At 36.3% G+C, this 18,787-nt stretch overlaps 1 protein-coding gene across 2 annotated transcripts; it reads left to right on the top strand.

Moving 5' to 3' along the window:
* Positions 1-15,276: 15,276 nt before the first annotated feature.
* LOC149571933 (uncharacterized) lies at positions 15,277-18,570 on the top strand. Of its 2 annotated transcripts, XM_089813336.1 has the most exons (5): positions 15,277-15,523; positions 15,674-15,771; positions 15,865-16,658; positions 18,044-18,121; positions 18,233-18,570. In XM_089813336.1, the coding sequence occupies exons 3-5, from the start codon at positions 16,128-16,130 to the stop codon at positions 18,281-18,283; spliced, it is 660 nt and encodes a 219-aa protein (XP_089669462.1). In that variant the 5' UTR covers positions 15,277-15,523; positions 15,674-15,771; positions 15,865-16,127; the 3' UTR covers positions 18,284-18,570. The 2 variants fall into 2 exon arrangements, with proteins under 2 accessions (XP_089669462.1, XP_089669463.1); XM_089813337.1 differs by lacking the exon at positions 15,674-15,771.
* Positions 18,571-18,787: the final 217 nt, after the last annotated feature.

Genomic DNA, 18,787 nt, shown 5'->3' with positions numbered 1-18,787 from the left:
GACATAGCGCCCAGATGAAAAGTGATACTGTGGCGACATCAGAAGGAAGGTGGGTCCCAAGTATGCCTCATCGGATATCAGTGACAAGGATTTGTTAGACAGGTTGACACATGGCCAGTTTCTATTGGTTTTTATACTGATAGGTCGGATCCATCTTGCTCGCTATCAGATTAGTCTAAATCAATGGTGGGTGCTATCTCGCTATGGAAAGCTGCGAGGATATTACCCATAGCAATATAGCACCATTGTGCCACGTGGATCAGTGGGGCTATGTCTCACCAAGATGAGGATGCCAAGTTGTGCTAGGTGTGCTGAGTTGGTTCGTGGGTCCAAAAGTTTTAAGAAGATAGCACAGTAATACGTTGAGTCTTCACGATCGTTAGATCAGTTTGGATCCACGGTGGGTGCTATCTCGCTATGGGAAATTGGTCGAAGGATATGCATAGCCACATAGCGCCTTGGTGACATGTGTCCTGGTGGGTTCAATGGAGGCAGTAACAGTTAGAGACTGACAATTAATGTGACTATCGTGATTAGGGTTGCAAGGTGGCGTAGTTAGTAATGAAAAGAGATGGTCAACCACGTTGGACTCTTGCGAGGTGGAAAGATAAAAGGAGGTTATTGGCCCACGTAGCTCATTTTGGATGCAGAGTTTAGTTGACTTGCTGACCCTGCAAATTTAGGTGCTCAGGAATGAAGAGAGTCAAGAATTTTTATGCGATTTGATCTCATGATCAATGCCACCCACTCTAGGATAAATGTTGAATACAGAAAAGCGCTCCATCGCCCCTAGTTGATCCATCTACCTAATCAGGACAATCAATGGCACTGTTTTCGTCCTCACAAGGCATTATTTGACATAGAAGATCAGATATCATTGCATTTGAATCTGTATCCAGATCATATTTTCTCCATGATTGTTCTCTGCAAGACTTAATGGCAGGTTGTTGCGAAGTAATTAAAGTTGGAGGACATCCCAATTATGCCTAAGCTATAAAGGCAAAATTTTATGAATTTTGTAGGTCGACCTTTCCCTGTTTTCTCTGTTACTGCTCTGCAGATTCTCAGTGTAAATTCTGCCATGCCTTTGAACTACATGATTTTCTACTTTATCTCTTTCAACCATTGGTATGAAAGTGCAAGAACTCTTTGCCTCTTACTAGTGTTTTGTAGAGATCTATGATCTGCATGACTATATCTCCTTGGCCTATGAATGATAATATAAGTGAATCTCTCTTTCCTTGTGTCATTCATCTTGGTCTTCTGATCCGCATGTGATTATTAGATTAAAGAAAGTCTGAATGTGTATATCCTTAGTTTCATTCTGGTTCAATAGTGTCTATATGGGCAGAGTTTTGGTCTGAACACTCTATTTTGGTGCATCACCTCTTTAGATTAGATTAGGTAGATTTTCTTTCATGCTCTCCTTCTCCCTTTTCCTCTCTAAGAGTAGTTAGGTGCGCCTTGATAGTAAGAGGAAGCTGACCTTCTCTGGAGACTCAACCTCACAGTTCAAGTCCCATAGCTTGGAGGTTGTTTCCATGTTAGGTTGTCCTCATGCATAGGATTTGGACAAGGGTGCAAACCTAAGTGACAATAGTTTTTGGCATGGCCAGTGGGACAACGCCTTGGAAATTTCAAGCTTACTGGTGTCAAAAGGGAAGATTTCAAGATCAATACCGAGGAGATAGTACTAGCTTTGGTGTTTAAGCCTTCAAGAGGCTCATTCTTCAAAGTACTTGGCAACTCTGAGCTTCAAATACATATCTGGTTCAAGACCAAATTTGCAGTGATTCATGCCCAGAGCTGAAACAAGGGCATCTTCTAGAGGTAAGTTTTAGTATCAAGAGCTTTCATTTTTAAACCCTAGAAGAAGGAAGACTAGAATATCTCTATCACCGGTTAGGAGTGAAATAGTAACAAATACACCTACAAGATCTATCTCTACTCCTCCTGCTATTAGATCTCAGCCTAGACTGCCATCAATACATATCAATAGATCACTTGTCTATATGGCATTTCCTAGAGCTCATACTTTTGCCACCTTTAATGGTGGGAGCCCTCTCTTATTAGCCCAAAGACATGACATACCGGTAGCCACCCTCAAAAGTACACTAGAGTTTACTGGTGAAACTTCTATCTCTCCCTCAAAACACCTTCAAGAGGTTGCAAATGCTTGCAATATCCATGGTATTACAAAGGATGATGTTGCAGTTAGGCTCCTAGCCTCATCTTTGAAAGGAAAAACACTACAATGGTATAGAGGTTTAGCTCATGGTTCTATAATAGATTGGGATGGATTAGGAGCAAGACTGTGCAAACATTTTGAGGATAAAAGTGACTATTTGTCACTTTTAGAGCAGTTGACTACTATAAAAAGAGCCCCCCATGAATGTATGACTAATTTTAATTATAGATTTCAAAAGACATGGGATAGAATACCTACTTCAGTGAAGCCTACCCTTGGTAATTCCTTCTTGCATTACCTTAGAGCTTTTAACAATGACATTTCCACTACAATCCAAACTATGGGAGGAGATACCTTGCCTAATGCTTATGACATAGAAATAAAATCAGAGAACATCCTAATACAAGGAGGTAAGCTAGCTCCAAGGCCTCCTATGCCTTTCTTCCCTGATGTCCCAAATCATCAACTAGCAATGGCTCCTCTTCCCACAACTTCTACATCTTCCCACAACTTCTACATCACAATCCCTTACTCCAGTCCCTCAAGCTTCCACATCCTCAAATGGGATAGATGAAATCAAAGAGATGATGCAATCTCTGATGTAGAACATGGATAAAAGAGAAAAGAACCTAGAAAAAAGATTGCAAGATTATGGGAAGAAGGTGGAGGATAACTCCTCTATGATGCAGAAAGTAAGCAACAAGGTGGTGACTTTAGAAAGATAGCAAGCTCAAGGTAGTAAGCCTCATCAATTGCAATATCAAACTCCAACCAGTGGTAGGCCTCCAAATCCTAATCATTGGAATAATTCTTTTGATCAGAGTAGGCAGGGTGGCCATGCTTCAACCTCAAATGTAAACTAGAGTAGGGTCATAGTCCCTCAAAACAATATGGCTCAAGATCAAGATTTTTGTCCCTCCTATAACTACTCCTATGTCTATTGTATGTGTCAGAAGGAAGAATCTTTTATGGCTTTGACAGTCCAAGAACCTGCAGCAAAAAAATAATACTAGGAAGGACAATTTAAGGATGCCTCAAATATGCAAAGATAGGATGATTGCTCTTTTATGAATCATTAGATGGAGGAGCATCATAATGTAAACCAGGATTCTATTGCTCATAACACTAGAAGCAAAATAAGAGCTTTGGAAGATGTTGTCCCTCCTCCTCCCAAGAAGGCCTCAACTTCAAATGCAATATCTCACGAGCAAGAAGCAAATAATCAATCAAGTGCCTTTCAGTAGCAAAGGCAAAATCATGGCAGAAAGGATGCAAGTGATCCTTAGGTTATTCCATCTCAACCTCATACAATTGCAGCTCCCAAGGCTTCTACAAAAACACCTACTATGCCATTCAGTGTGGTAGAGCAAATGAAGAAGACAAATGTGAATATCTCCATGTGGGATGTTGTTGCTACTATACCCATGCAAAAGAGGTTGTTGCAGCAAGAATTGGAAAGAATTGAACCAAAGGATCAGACACTCAGCATGGAAAGTGTCACAAGCCTAGTACAACCATCAAGGGAGGTAGAAAAAAGTATAAAGGTTAGACCTCCTCCATTTTATGTTTCTCTAATTATAGGGGGCAAACTAGTCCATATTTGCTTGATCAATTCAGGGGCTAGCAGTTCAGTGATGCCTAGGTGTGTTACTGATGCTTTGGGAATGAAATATGAGCCCATTGTTAGGGATGTATTATAGTTGGATGTTAGTACTGTCAAGACTTTAGGTATCCTTAGGAATGTGGAATTGGCCTTACATGCATGCCCTGGTTGTATTGTAACCCAAGATATCTCTGTTGCTGAGGTCAAGCCATATTTTGCCATCTGTCTGTCAAGAGACTTCACTGCCCAAATAGGTGGTTTCATATCTTTTGATTGGTCATATATGTCTTTTAAAATGATATATGGAGAAAAAGCTTCAATTAGAGTAGAGCCTCAAGCCCTCCATCATACTGAACCCTACACCCCTAATCCCATCAACATAAATTGCTCTATCTTAGAGATGGATGAGAACGACATAGTTAATGAGCCCATCGCTCCCCTAATAGAGATACTTGATTTTTTCTTGGATGAGTGGGCTAACGCATATCAATTTGATCTTATGCTAGAAACCCTTGAGACAGGTCTCAGTACATATTGTATATTGGAGAAAGATGCTCTAGTTCCCAATCTTGTGGAGACTAAAGAAGATATGAGTGGGATATGGAGTATGTACTTTGATGGATCAAGGAATAAAAATGGATCAGGGGCTAGTGTGATGTTAATTTCTCTTGCACAAGTAAGGTACTACTTCTCCTTTAGGCTCCAATTTAGTTGCACTAATAATGTAGCCGAGTATGAATCCTTGATTCAAGGTCTCCTACTTGCTCAAAAAAGTGGAATCCAAGCCTTAAGGGTGTATGGAGATAGTGAGTTAGTGGTTAATCAAGTGAGAAATTAGAATACCACCAAGAATGGTTTGATCAAGTCTTATAAAAGTAGGGTATGGGATTTGCTTGAAGGTTTCAATGCATTTAATATTCAAAGCATCCCTTGAGAGGAAAATAGACATGCTGATAGATTTGCAGCAATAGGTGCATCTTATGATGTACCAAGGAATCTTGAGGAGGAGAAGAAGAAAAAAATTAGAGTAGTAGTAAGGCTTACCATCCCTGATAACAACATCCATTGGCAAGTGTTTGAGTTTGATGAGAAAATTGTCAGCTTCTTGCAGAATGAAGTAGAATTTTCAGGTAGGAACCAGTTGAGACTGTAGGATCAGTATGGTGATCAGATCATTCATCTCAGTTCTAACAAGCTGCCTAAAGGTCTCATTACTCTAGAGAGTGTTTTTAATCTTGATGATCAAGCAAGAGGCAGGGCCATGAACCTAGCTGCTGATGAAGATGACTATACTCTAGTCATGGTTGCTGATGGAAAGTCCTTAAACATGGGGAAGGTATGTTCTAAAATTGAGTAGGAGAGTTTTATTCATCTATGTCAATAATTTAATGATATATTTGCTTGGACATATGATGACTTAAAGGGCTTTGACCCAAGGTTGTTTCAGCATACCATAGATTTAATTAATGATGTAAAACTAGTAAGACAAAAGCAAAGGCTAGTGAATCCTAAAATTGAACCCTTAATGAGAAAGGAGCTATCCAAATTGATTGAGGCAAATATATTTTTTCCCATCAAACACTCATCATGGGTAGCAAACCTTGTCCCTATTAGGAAGAAGAACAGAGAAATTAGATTGTGTGTGGACTTTAGGGACCTTAACCAAGCTTCCCTTAAACATCACCATCCTCTCCCTTCTATGGAGTAGATTTTGTCCAAGGTCAGTGGTTCAAAGAGATTTTCATTTCTTGATGGATTTTCTGGCTACAATCAAGTGCTGGTTAAAGAGTCTGCTAGGTACAAGACTGCATTTGCCACTAAATGGGGTACCTATGCTTATTATAAGATGCCATTTGGGCTAACCAATGTAGGTGCTACATTTCAAAAGGCAATGGAGATGACCTTCAGAAGATTGATTGACAATTTTGTCTTAGTTTACCTTGATGATATCACTGTGTATTCAAAGGATGTAGAAGATCATTTTGATCATCTAAGATAGGTATTCCTAAGATGCAGAGAGTTTGGGGTTTCCCTTAACCCAAGCAAGTGTGTCTTTGCTACTAACCAAGGAAAATTGTTAGGACATGTTGTATCTAAGGATGGATTTACCATTGATCTAGAGAGAACAAAAGCAATACTTGCCCTCCCTCTTCCTAAACACAAGAAAGGGCTGCAAAGTTTCCTAGGCAAGATAAATTTTGTGAGAAGATTTATCCCTAATCTTGCTACCATGGTGAAACCTCTTACCGCTATGCTCAAGAAAGGTATGGTCTTTGCATGGACCAAGGAAGGGAAGGAAAATTTTGAAGAGATCTTTGCATGGACAGCCATAGCCTTAACCCCTACTCTCATGAATCCAAAATTTGAGAAGGATTTCATCCTTTATACCCTAGGTGGTGAGTCAAGCATTTCTGCTGTCCTAACTCAAGGAAATGATAAAAGTGACAAGCAACCCATAGCCTTCTTTAGTAAAGGGCTTAAAGAATATGAAGATAAATACAACTATGTAGAGAAGCAAGCCCTTGCAGTCATCGGAGCTTTAAAGAAATTTAGACACCTCCTTTCTCACAATAAGATTCATTTGTTAGTACCCCATGCTAGTGTGAAGGATTTCCTTTTGAGCAAAGATATTAGTGAGAAGAGAGCTGGCTGGATTACTAAAGTAATGGAATATGATATTGACATTTAGATTATAAAGCTGGTAAGAGGGAGGGGGTTGTGCAAATAGATGTTATCATCTCAAGAAACTGATGAGGAATCTGTTATGATATTGACAGAGCAACAAGAGGTGAGAAATAGTGACCCAAGGAGTTGGATGGATGATATGATGAATTTCTTACTAGGCAATGGATACCCTCAAGGATTATATAGAACTAAAAGGAGACAGTATAGATTACAGTCAATTCCTTATGTCATAGTTGATGGTATCCTTTTCAAAAAAGATTTTAATGGAGCCTTATTAAGATGCCTTGATACAGACTAGGCTGAAAGAATGATCAAATAACTTCATGATGGCCTTGATGGTGGCCACTTCTCAACAAGGACAACTGCAATGAAGATCATGAGGGCTGGTTATTACTATCCATCTCTATTCTATGACTATCATAGGTATGTAAGGAAGTGTGAAAAATGTGCCTTCTTCTCTAGCAAACAAAGACTTGCAACTCTTCCCCTTCATCCTATTCAGGCGAACCGACCTTTTTCTCAGTCGAGATTAGATTTCATAGGCCCTATCAATCCTCCTTCTAATTCAGGTCAGAAATGGATTTTAGCTGCTACAGATTACTTCACCAGATGGACAGAGGCAGTTGCATTGAAGGATGCCACTAAATCTTCAGTTGTTGAGTTCCTTGATGGAATTGTGACCAGGTTTGGTGCCCCTTCAACCATTATTTCAGATAATACAAAGCCTTTTGTTGGAGCTCAGATTTGTGCATGGGCAATGGATCATAATATCTATTTGAGCACATCCTCAAATTACTATCCTCAAGGTAATGGCCTGGCTGAGTCTTCCAACAAGAACCTGATCAAAATCATGAAAAGGACAATAGAAGATAACTAGAGGTGCTGGCATAAAAAGTTGAAGACTGCACTATGGGCTGACAAAATAACGCCTAAAAGGTCAATAGGGAATTCACCATTTGTGTTAGTTAATGGCAGAGAAGCAAGGCTTCCAATTTCATTAGAGTTCCCATCCCTCGAGCTAGCTCATCAGCTAGAGTTGATGGAGCTGGAAGAGAAGAGAAATAAAGCTATGTAGACCCTAGAGACACACCAGCAGCAAGTAAAAAAGAGTTTTGACAGGAAGGCTAGGGTCAGAATATTTAGGGAGGGAGATTTGGTTATGAAATGGGATGCAGATAGGGAAAAACTAGGAAGACACTCAAAGTTTGATGCATTGTGGAGTGGTCCCTATCTGATTGTCAGTTACAAGCAAGCCAATGCTTTCCAGATAAGTAGGCCTAGTGGTGAAATTTTGCCCATCCCAATCAATGGGATCTATCTCAAGCCATGTTCTAAGGGTTTGAGGTTCCATGTACATAGTTAGCTTAGTTTCGTTTCCAGTTTGTTCCCTACTTTTCTAAGAAGTGCATGAGCACAAGCTATTTCTCTATGAGATAACCAATTTTCTCAAAGTTTTATGGTTACAGAAAGAAGGTTTCATCTCTGGTTCCAGTTGCAAAGATAGGGGTTTCAGGGTTTTCCTCTCAGAGGTAGGGTTAGGGTTTCACATTATACACATGATCCACATCTTTTTGACTCTGTAGCCCAATGGATGCATGAGGTCACTGGTGTACGTATAGCTAGCTTGTGTCCCCTCTGAGTCGCCATATTTGTTGGTCATTTTTGCCTTCCTGCCAAAATCACCACATTTGAATTCAATGTAGTAACATTCACAAGTTTTAAATATTCAAATATTCAAAAGAGCAAAAAATACCTTATGCTAACCTTATAATATTTCCTTGCACATTTTAATGTTTTTGTGGGCCCGCAAGTTCAAAATCGTCAGATCAAGAGATATCTACGGTTGGCGCTGTCTCGCTATGGGAAGTTGCATGTTTTTTTTCCATAGCAACATAGCACCTTTTGGCCGTGTGTCAAGTGGGTCCTCCCCTTCCTTGTTGTTGCTCCGGTGTCAAATTTTTTGCTAGATCCACGATGGGCACTATGGCGCTATCGAAAAATCTGTGTTCCTCGCCATTAGCAACATAGCGCCTAGACAGAAAGTGATACTGCAGCAACATCAGAAGGAAGGTGGGTCCCAAGTATGCCCCGTTGGATATTAGTGATGAGGATTTTTTAGACAGGTTGGCACGTGGCCAGTTTCTATTGGTTGGTATACTAATAGGTCAGATCCATCTTACTCGCCATTAGATCAGTCTAAATCAATGGTGGGTGCTATCTCGCTATGGAAAGCTGGGAGGATATTACCCATAGTGACATAGCGCCATTGTGCCACATGGATCAGTGGGGCCAGATCTCGCCAAGATGAGGATTCCAGGTTGTGCTAGGTGTGTTGAGTTGGTTCGTGGGTCCAAAAGTTTTAAGAAGATAGCGTAGTAATACGGTGAGTCTTCACAACTGTTAGATCAGTTTGGATCCACGGTGGGTGCTATCTTGCTATGGGAAATTGCTCAAAGGATATGCATAGTGACATAGTGCCTTGATGACACGTGTCCCAATGGGTCCGGTGGAGGCAATAACGGTTAGCAGCCAATAGTTAATGTGACTGTCATGGTCAGGGTTGCAAGGTGGCATAGTTAGTAATGACAAGAGATGGTCAACCACATTGGAATCTTGCGAGGTGGCAAGATAAAAGGAGGTTATTGGCCCACGTAGCCTGTTTTGGATGCAGAGTTTAGTTGACTTGTTGACCCTGCTGATTCAAGTGCTCAGGAATGAAGAGAGTCTGGAATTTTTATGTGATTTAATCTTCATGATCAATGCCACCCACTCTAGGATGAAAGTTGAATACATAAAAGCGCTTCACTGCCCCCAGTTGATCCATCTACCTAATCAGGACAATCAATTGCACCATTTTCGTCCTCTCAAGGCATTATTTGACACGCATCTAGATCCATATACAGATCATATTTTCTCCATGATTGTTGTCTGTAGGACTTAATGGTAGGTTGTTGAGAAGTAATTACAGTTGGAGGACATCCCAGTTATGCCTAAGCTATGAAGGAAAAATTTTATGAATTTTGTAGGTCGACCTTTCTCTATTTTCTCTGTTATTGCTCTGCGGATTCTCAATGTAAATTCTATTGTGCCTCTGAACTACATGATTTTTTGCTTTATCTCTTTCAGCCATTGGTATGAAAGTGCAAGAACTCTTTGCCTCTTACTGGTGTTTTGTAGAGATCTATGATCTACATGACTGTATCTCCTTGGCCTATGACTGATAATATAAGTGAATCTCTCTTTCCTTGTGTCATTCATCTTGGTCTTCTGATCTGCATGTGATTATTAGATTAAAGCAAGTCTGAATGTGTATATCCTTAGTTTCATTCTAGTTCAATAGTGCATATATGGGTAGAGTTTTGGTCCAAACACTCTATTTTGGTGCATCACCTCTTTAGATTATATTAGGTAGATTTTCTTTCATGCTCTCCTTCTCCCTTTTCTTCTCCAAGAGTAGTTAGGTGCACCCTAATAGTAAGAGGAAGCCAGCCTTCTCCGGAGACTCAACCTCACAGTTCAAGTCCCACAGCTTGGAGGTTGTTTCCATGTTTCACTAGGTTGTCCTCATGCATAGGCTTTGGACAAGGGTGCAAACCTAAGTGACAACAGTTGCCAATGGTGAAGCTCATTTACAAATTCAATAAGGATGAAGGAAAAACATTTTGTGGGTCTTAGTTATTGTGAACTACTAGCTTCATTGGATAAAATAATGACCTCAATGATGAAAATGGTGAACTCTCTCCACAGTTAAAATATGGGTAAATAGTTTGATATTCTACCATATAGGTACTATCACTGCTTAAATCTTGTTTAATGTTTGCAAAAGAATATTTCATTATATTATGGAAGAAATTATTTCTCAAAAATTAGTTGAGATTAGAGTTAAACTATTTCTATGGTTTGAAAGCATTGTGCAACATTATGTAATCAAACTGAAAATAAAATCTAGCATTAAATTGTCATATAAAATTATAATATAAAATAAAGGAATTCACCCAGTCTCAGAGTGTATTCACTTCCAAAAATTACTCCCTAAGATACAAAAGACTAAATACCTATAGAAAAGTTTAGCATTCCATAATTATCATGCCTAAAATCCTGCCCCTTGTAAACTTGCCTCATAAAATTGGCCCTATTTTTCATTTTGAATTTGTATGATTCTACCCAAGCAATTACACCCACTTATAATTTTCAATGTTGTAATTTGCACATCACCCTACAACTTATGCGATCTGAATACTTAATTACTATAAACAAGTTCAAGTTATATGGGATATGAATCTAATTGAGAATCTTCAATTCAGCTTGCTTATTAGAATTTTTGAACATCACATACAACCATGGTCCTTACCATGAACTCTTGCATTGAATATGCCTGTAGATTTATATGTGAAAACTTAGTGAAACTATAGAGAATCATAAAGTGTCCTAAATTCAACTTCCCAAGTTATTTCTTCTGAAAATGTATTTATGATTTTTTAAATCTGGGAAGATGATGGAGATAGCTCAAACCTTATTAGTGAGCCTTGTCACTTGCATAATTTTTTGTTTTGCAAATGCATTTGTTATTGATTAAAATTAAAAATGATTCATCGATAGTACCTCTAGCGGTTAGTTCATTGTGAAACTTCATAGTAGCCTCATTTGTCATGCATTCAATGCCTATACATTGAATATGAGTAGATTAAGTAGTTTCATTGGGCTTGCATCACTCTCCAATCATATCAATCAATATACTAGTTGCCAAGCTAGCTTTCTGCCATGGAGTCCTGTATGTAACAACACATGGATAACATCCTTCTAATTTCATATCATCAATTAATTTGGTTGCTTCATCCAATCTAATTTTATTCTAGTTTATATAGTAGGTCAATGCGTTTAGTGTATAACATACTTGTTCTTGAAATTTAAAGTGACCAAAAACAAGTATGTTATACACTAAACATACTTGTGTATAACATACTTGTTAGTTCTTACATATTAATGAGTTAAATAAGTTTTAATAAAGAATAATTTATAAGGTACAATATTTTATAAATGGGTTTGTAACTTAAGTGGATTCTAAAATTGTAAGTTAAGTAGATTTGGTGTTGGAATTTTTTAATAGTAAATTTACTATTTTATCTTTATGAGCAGTATTGAAATACAATGACTAGTGTTAAGTGGATTATTCATTCTCATGGGAAATAAGTTTGTTCAAACTACTATTAATTAAATATGGTTTATTGATTTTGACTCTCAAAATACACAATTAGATCTTTAAATATGCATGCATATTTGTATACAAGTATAAATTTATGTATCTATATACATATAAAAATTCAATTGTGATATTAACATTGTATGGAACATATTTTTTATTTATCAATTGATAACCAAAAAGTGGGCACTAGAGATAATGAATGATTCATTAAACGAAAACACTTGTTGAAACTATGTGAGCTTGATGTGAGGGAATAATCCATAGTTAAACATGCTTGAATGGAACTAGTATTAGTATAGATGACCTCTCAAGAAGACTTGATGTTTAATTCTTGTGAGCATCACCTAGATGTAATGAATGTTAAGTTTCTCATCATTCTTACATGTGATGGATTCATGTGAAATACCTCTCATGAGATATGTATCAATAAGTTTGACTAATACCCCATGCAATAAAATGTATACATACACATACACATGAAGTTTAGTATAATGCATTAATGAATATTGTAATTTCAACTTTATTTTTAAAAATATTGAGGAAGAACTATGCTCTAATCATTCTTAATGGGAGAATGGATAAAATGTACTTAAAACTTTACCTAAAAGTAAGTTAGTTAAGATGTCATATCTTCAAGAGTCTTTATAAGACAGACATTAGCACAAACTAATACTAATACTATCAGCACAAACAACAATCAAGTTGACAACTAGGATAGCAGACCAAATCGATTTCAGAACAGTGAGCCAATCCAAATAAATATAAGCAGAGAGGTTATATGTGTAAATAGTAAACAGGTCCATAGACACTCCACAGAATAATTGACGACAGGGATAAGTAGCAAGATGGGCAATAGAAAATTCAACGTAAGGATGTATTACTATACAATACATAATCGAATGTTACTATGAGAGGATATATATAGTCAACAAAGACTAACACAGTTATCCGGTCATAAATATGATTGGGGATGAGATATGTAGAGGGCCCTAGGATAAGAAAAGATACAAAACTAATCCAACTCAGTAATGGAGAATGTGGATTCAACACAATAGAAGTTGATGCATACAGAATTGAAGAACTTAAATACATCGTGAGCCAAAATCTAAACACTTTATTGATAAGTGAATACCTCAAGGTACTTATCTCGAGGTGCAAACTATAGATACATCCCATTGAATGACCATAACAGAAGCCATATCAAGATTTCTCCATGGAATAAAAATGGAATGCTAATTATGATGCTAGCTGTGTCAGAGCACATTCCACCTTTAGGGAATGGAAATGGAGATATCTACTGACGGAAGAGGAGTTAACAATCACAATTGGAAAATGTTTCCACTCAGCAAATAAAAGATGAAGAGAGAATCAATTTGAACGTGGGTAAGAGTATGAAGAAAGAATACTAAAAATACTTTTGGGGTAGACTTGGGAAATATTGAACAACCCAACTGTTGGAGATGTTAACGATATTAATACTCGGAGCCATCAATCAAGAAGGATATTAATGGGCATGATAAAATCAGAATCATAGTTAAGAACATTCAGATCAAGTCAACATCGCACAGTATGAAGAACAATCACTAGAAGCTATAGTGACCAGTTAATCTATTCACTAAGAAATAAAATGGATTGAGAAATAATAATAACCTTTGTTCCACAAATATGGGTTTAATTGCAGGGAAGGTAAATTCTTTTGCACTTTAAATGGCCCTAATTCCAACATTGTGCCATAGCCAATGGATGAGCAACCGGGCCCTGCAAGAGTTACAAAAGCCCCAAATTAATTGTCAGTATTAGAATGGCCTCCGAAAACTTGCCCTAAATCATCCATTGCGTCTGGTAGCGGAGAATAAGATAGTGGTGAGCCAAATGAGCAACATTCTCTCTCTCTCTCTTTTTTTTCCTTATATCCTGTTAGCGTCGCAATTACGACGTCGTCGGGCTATAATTGAAAAAAGAGAGCCAAAAACACATTACATTTGCCTACCGTCCCAGATTGACCCCTAATGTATTAGTGATATTTCAAAAACATTCATATTAAAAAATGTATAATAACAAATATATATACAAACTAATTATATTTTAATGTAATTGAATAATACAAATTGGAAATTCTTCTAACCATAATAATACTTTACTAATGCTTTCTTGGCTAACTCTAAATTTGGTTAGGTGGAATCTCTTCTTCTTCTTTTTAAAATTATAACCATTTTAATAATTATATAAAAAGTGATTAAAGCTAGTATAGATATCTTAAATAAATCTATCTAAAGAAATGTCAATAGATATCCACTACAAAATAATTATAATTTAATTTACTACATCTAAAATTATTTATATTTCCTTTTATCTCTTTTATATTATAATTTAAGTGTGGTATTTGTTAAATTATTTTTAAAAGTATATTTTTAATTATAATAAGATTTAAACTTTTGACGTGTAGATAGTTGTCAAATTTAACCTAGAAAAATAAAAGTTAACATTGACACACTCACACCATCCCACTCCCTCGCCATTGTAGAATGCCTATCGACATTAATTAAACGTGACATGTTTCATATAGAACTTGTGTTGGATGAATTTATTATCTATTTAATTTTTTTTAAAAAAATTATTATGTTACGATATTTTAGTTTATATATACTAAAATATTTTATTTTATGGTATTATTGGTAGTAAGAAAATATACTAATTTATTTTAAAAATATTTTTAATTTATATATTTAGTGAGATAAATGTATATTATATAGTAAAAGTTATTAGTAAAAAGGTGTTTGTGTTTTGACTTACATACATTTTGATACTATAGATAAGTATTAAATAATAACAAACAATCAATCTTTTTTAACAATATAGATAACTTCAATTTTTTAATATATATAATCTAATTAATAAATAGTATTTCTAAACTATTGTTATTATTAGAGAGATTTACAATAAATTTAAACAATATAATTAAATAATAAAATCAATTCAAATCATGGTTAGAATAAAGATATATATCATAATTGTTGTTTAGAATTAATTGTTAGGGTCAGAGTGAGAGAATAAGAATTAAGGATCCACTATAACTAAGGTAAGATTTTGGTTTACAATTTTACTTGTGATTAAAATATTTTGTATTCAAATATAAATTGTGTACATACATGAAAATTTTATCTTTTTATGAGTTCGGCATACCTATTGCACTCTAAGGTACAATTGCTAGTTTCTATGAATATAAACCCTAACCAAAATCATAATTGTCTTTAGTCATCTAATTTTTTTTATTGATTAAAAAAACTACGATTTTTTCATATTTATTACATTTTGAATGCCCCAAAGAAACAAGTCACCTCTATTTTTTGTTCAATTGAATTTTTGGTTATTTTTATATTTTAATTAATTCAAATAGTCTTTCAAGAGTCTGAAAATAATTATTCACCCAAATAAACATTTTTGAGTCTGTTCACTCCTGTAAGCGACGAATTTTTTAATATTTGGCAATCAAAAAGCTAATATTTGTCAGCCGTCGATAGGTTTTGAATCTAACGGTGTAAAAATAAAGAGAATTTCAAAGTGAGATAAAACTAAAATCGCAGAGGCAAAATAAATAAATAAAAATAAAACAAAACACTAGTATGCAATTTACTCTAGGCAAGAGAGAAAATATTGAGGAGCAGAACGCACAGCGGAGGAAAGTCAGGATTGAAATGCTTGAGAATACCAGCGAGAATGGTATTTTGCTCTTTGAATCTTCTTCAACGGATTTTAAAGATTCCAACGAGCTAAAATCTTGGAAAATTTGACCCACCTTTTGAATTTTTTCTGGGAAGAATCCGACTACCAGTTATATTCTGCGGTATGCTGCCATTTTCGATTTCTTTTGATTCAGTTTTGCTCACTTTTGCACAAAAATGGCTATACTCTTCCATAGTTGTAGCTTGCTAGCAAAGATTTGATTTTTTTCCAAAAACATTGAGTGCTTTAAGGTTTGACAAATTTTGTGCAGATGATCAATCTCTTTTTGTTCGTTAGTTGTGATTTAAATCTGGTTGAATCGATATCCTTTATCGGCTGCGCGGACTTTCTTTATTTGTGATAAAAAAGGTCGAAATTAAAGATTTTGACGTTTCTTGGATTTGAGGCAAACGATTTTGTAGGATGAAAATTTCAATTTGACAAGAAATTTGCAATTTGCAGCCAGGAAATTCGTATTTTCGAGTCTACAGTACGAGGATGTTTCTCATGGAAGATTCAGGGGGGCTTTTGGATTTCTTTTACTTTAAGCCTTAAGAATTGAGGACTTCTTTGTGCAAGCTGTAAAAATCTAAGGGCATCTCCTTAAATCCAAGGATTGAAGACATTTGTGATAAATCTCTGTATTTCCGTTGAGTCTAAGGATTTCAGAACTCTTTCTTTGTAGCCTGGGAAATATATTGAAAAAATTGTAGTATTCCTTTAAAATGGAGACGGCATCAGCTCCGGAGAATCGTATTTCATCTAGAGATTTCTTTCAATGGGGAATCCGCAAGCGTATGGTATGTGGCAGGCCACAGGTAATGCAGTTAACCGAGGCGTCCACCATTCGTGCGGGCAGGCATGCTGTCGGAGCTGATAGAGAAGCGGCTGCTCATGCTACAAAAATAAGCTCCCCTCAAAGGCAACAAGACAATCAAGTTAAGCCAGTTCCTGAAAAAAAGTTAGCAGTGCCGTGCAGCAACAACAACATGCATTCCTCAGCGCCTCGTCAGAAAAGGATCACCAGATCTCAACATCCAGTGAATCATATTATGTGCACCAGGAAAAGCAATAACACAGCCGAAGTGAATAAATTGCAAGACAGCAAGGCCCTAAACATGGAGACCTCTGTTTGGCCTAAAATCTGTGTGACCCTCTCTCATAACCAGATAGAGGAAGATTTTTTAGCAATAAATCGCTCTGTGTTGCCTTTGAAGCCCAAAAAGCGCCTCAAGTCTATACAGAGAACAGTCCAAGTGAGTATATCTTGTGCTTTTCTCGACTCCTTTTTTTCGTATTTTTTGAAGCCCTCAGGCATTCAAAGATAGAGCAGAGGAATTCACAATTTTATTTTCTGATTCCTACCCGTTAGCTGCTGTCTTATTTTGCCGTTGAATGTTCTTACAAGATGATCCATCCCTAGTATATCGGTTTACTTAGTTGTTCCATGGAAGGGTTTCCCCGAAATCAAATCAGGGTAATGCGGGATAAAATTTGGGAGCCTTTTGCAGAACGATGTTACAAATGGAATCTGAAATTCTCATCTCTGCAAAATATGTTAAAGTAGCCTCTTTCAAAATCACCAATGAATAGTTTTGTAAGAGAATTTCTGAAAATTTTAATTAAACAGTCTACATTTTTGGATTTGAATCTTAGTAGGTGGAGCCCCTTCGTATTTGCTGAAATTCTTCCTCCTAACATCAGTTGCTTGGGGTAAATGATTCTTTTGGAGGTTCCTAGTTTTATGGGAAAAGCTGAGGCATTAAAAGGGGTTAAAAGCCTCCTCCAATGCATCCAATTATTGTTGTTGACTTTTATATCAAGTGGAAAAAGGGCCAGTAATTCCAGAATCCTTATACATCTTTTGATAATTCCTTGAGCATATAAACAAGTCCATGAAACGATGTTTATTACAGCTCTGTTATTTTTCCCAATTTCTGTTAAAGAATGACCAAGAATTTTCCCTTCTTTTTCGTTTTTGAAACTTGCCAAAACCCCCATTTCTGTTATAGCGCGAATTTATTTAGTGGTGCTGCAACAAAGCTTCAAATCTATATGCGCTGGGATTGCTCCCTTGATGATGCAGAAATAAATAGTATATTTGTAAAATGGAGGCTATTCTCTCCCTGTGAAATCTAGAGAATGGGAGTTCTACATTTTTCAGAAAGTGTCTTTTTGTATACATTTGTGTGGACGACAATAGTAAGTAACAATTTCGGAAGTCTTTGGTTAGTAATCAAGGTTTTCAAAATATCGCATCTTCCATAGTTTTATGACATGTTCAATTTTTTTTTGTTACGTTGATATTTTTTGTCCTCTTCTTTTCCCTGAAGACGATTTTGATATTCCCATCGAGTAACTACCCTCCAGGAATTTGGTAACATTCATGTATGGTCTACCTGGACAATGGACCACTTAAAGAAATGTAAATGTGGTTTAGTGTGTCTAACTCTAAGGGAATTGGAGGAATGCTTTGATTCTGAAACACATTTTGTGTATGAAATGGCTACGAAAGATTATGAATCTTTCTAGATGCTTGCACCTTACCCTTAGTACAAGCCATGACAATCATTTCAAAAAAAAAAAGTTACTAGTTGTCAGAAAATGAGCACTCTCATTTATTATAAGTTCTCTTTTGTAGAATGTCACTCCTGGTGTTTGGCTCGGTGATCTTTCTCAAGAACGGTATGAAGTTAAGGAAAAGAAATGCTTGAAGAAGGTAGTTTCTCAGCTATTATATCAGCAGTTCTTTTCCAACTAGAAATTTCTTTTCGGCTGTATATGTCTTTATGTTTCATGCCATAACTCAATGAAAATCCCATTGATGCAGAGACCAAGGGGTTTGAAAGCTATGAGAAGAGCACAGAGTGAATCTGAATAAGTAGGCAGTTCTATCTCAGCTGTACCTGTAAATATCTGTTAATTTGCTGCCATTGTAATTCATAGCTTTCAATCAGAATAATAAGTTTGTTGGCATTTGTACTTTGCTATTCAATATGTTTTGCATGACTAGCAATCACAAGCTAGGGCCAAAAAAATCCACGTGACTTTTGATTGGATACAAAGTTGTAAATTTGATGGAAATCAGAGGATATTTACGATTGTGTGAGGTGCTTTTTCAGAATGTTCAAAGAAATATCAATGATTCCAATTCATATTTTTTTGGCCTATGATGATTTTTTCAGTCTATCGGAATTCCTTGTAAACATGCATATTTTTTAATTAATATTTATTTCTCTCAACTTTCTTGGAGATAGTATTTCTTGATAATAACGTGACAACAAACTGTTTAAAATTATTATCTCATACTTGGTTATTTTTGACAATAATCTGAGTACTCATTAAACTGTTAAGAAATATTTCCTGTTTGTTATTTTACTGTTCC

This window comes from Cupressus sempervirens, chromosome 2 (genome assembly GCF_028749045.1).
Source record: "Cupressus sempervirens isolate cs-2001-9-10 chromosome 2, ASM2874904v1, whole genome shotgun sequence".
Taxonomy (NCBI): Eukaryota; Viridiplantae; Streptophyta; class Pinopsida; order Cupressales; family Cupressaceae; genus Cupressus; species Cupressus sempervirens.
Note: the sequence above shows the minus strand (reverse complement) of the source record. Positions and strands in the feature narration are given on the sequence as shown.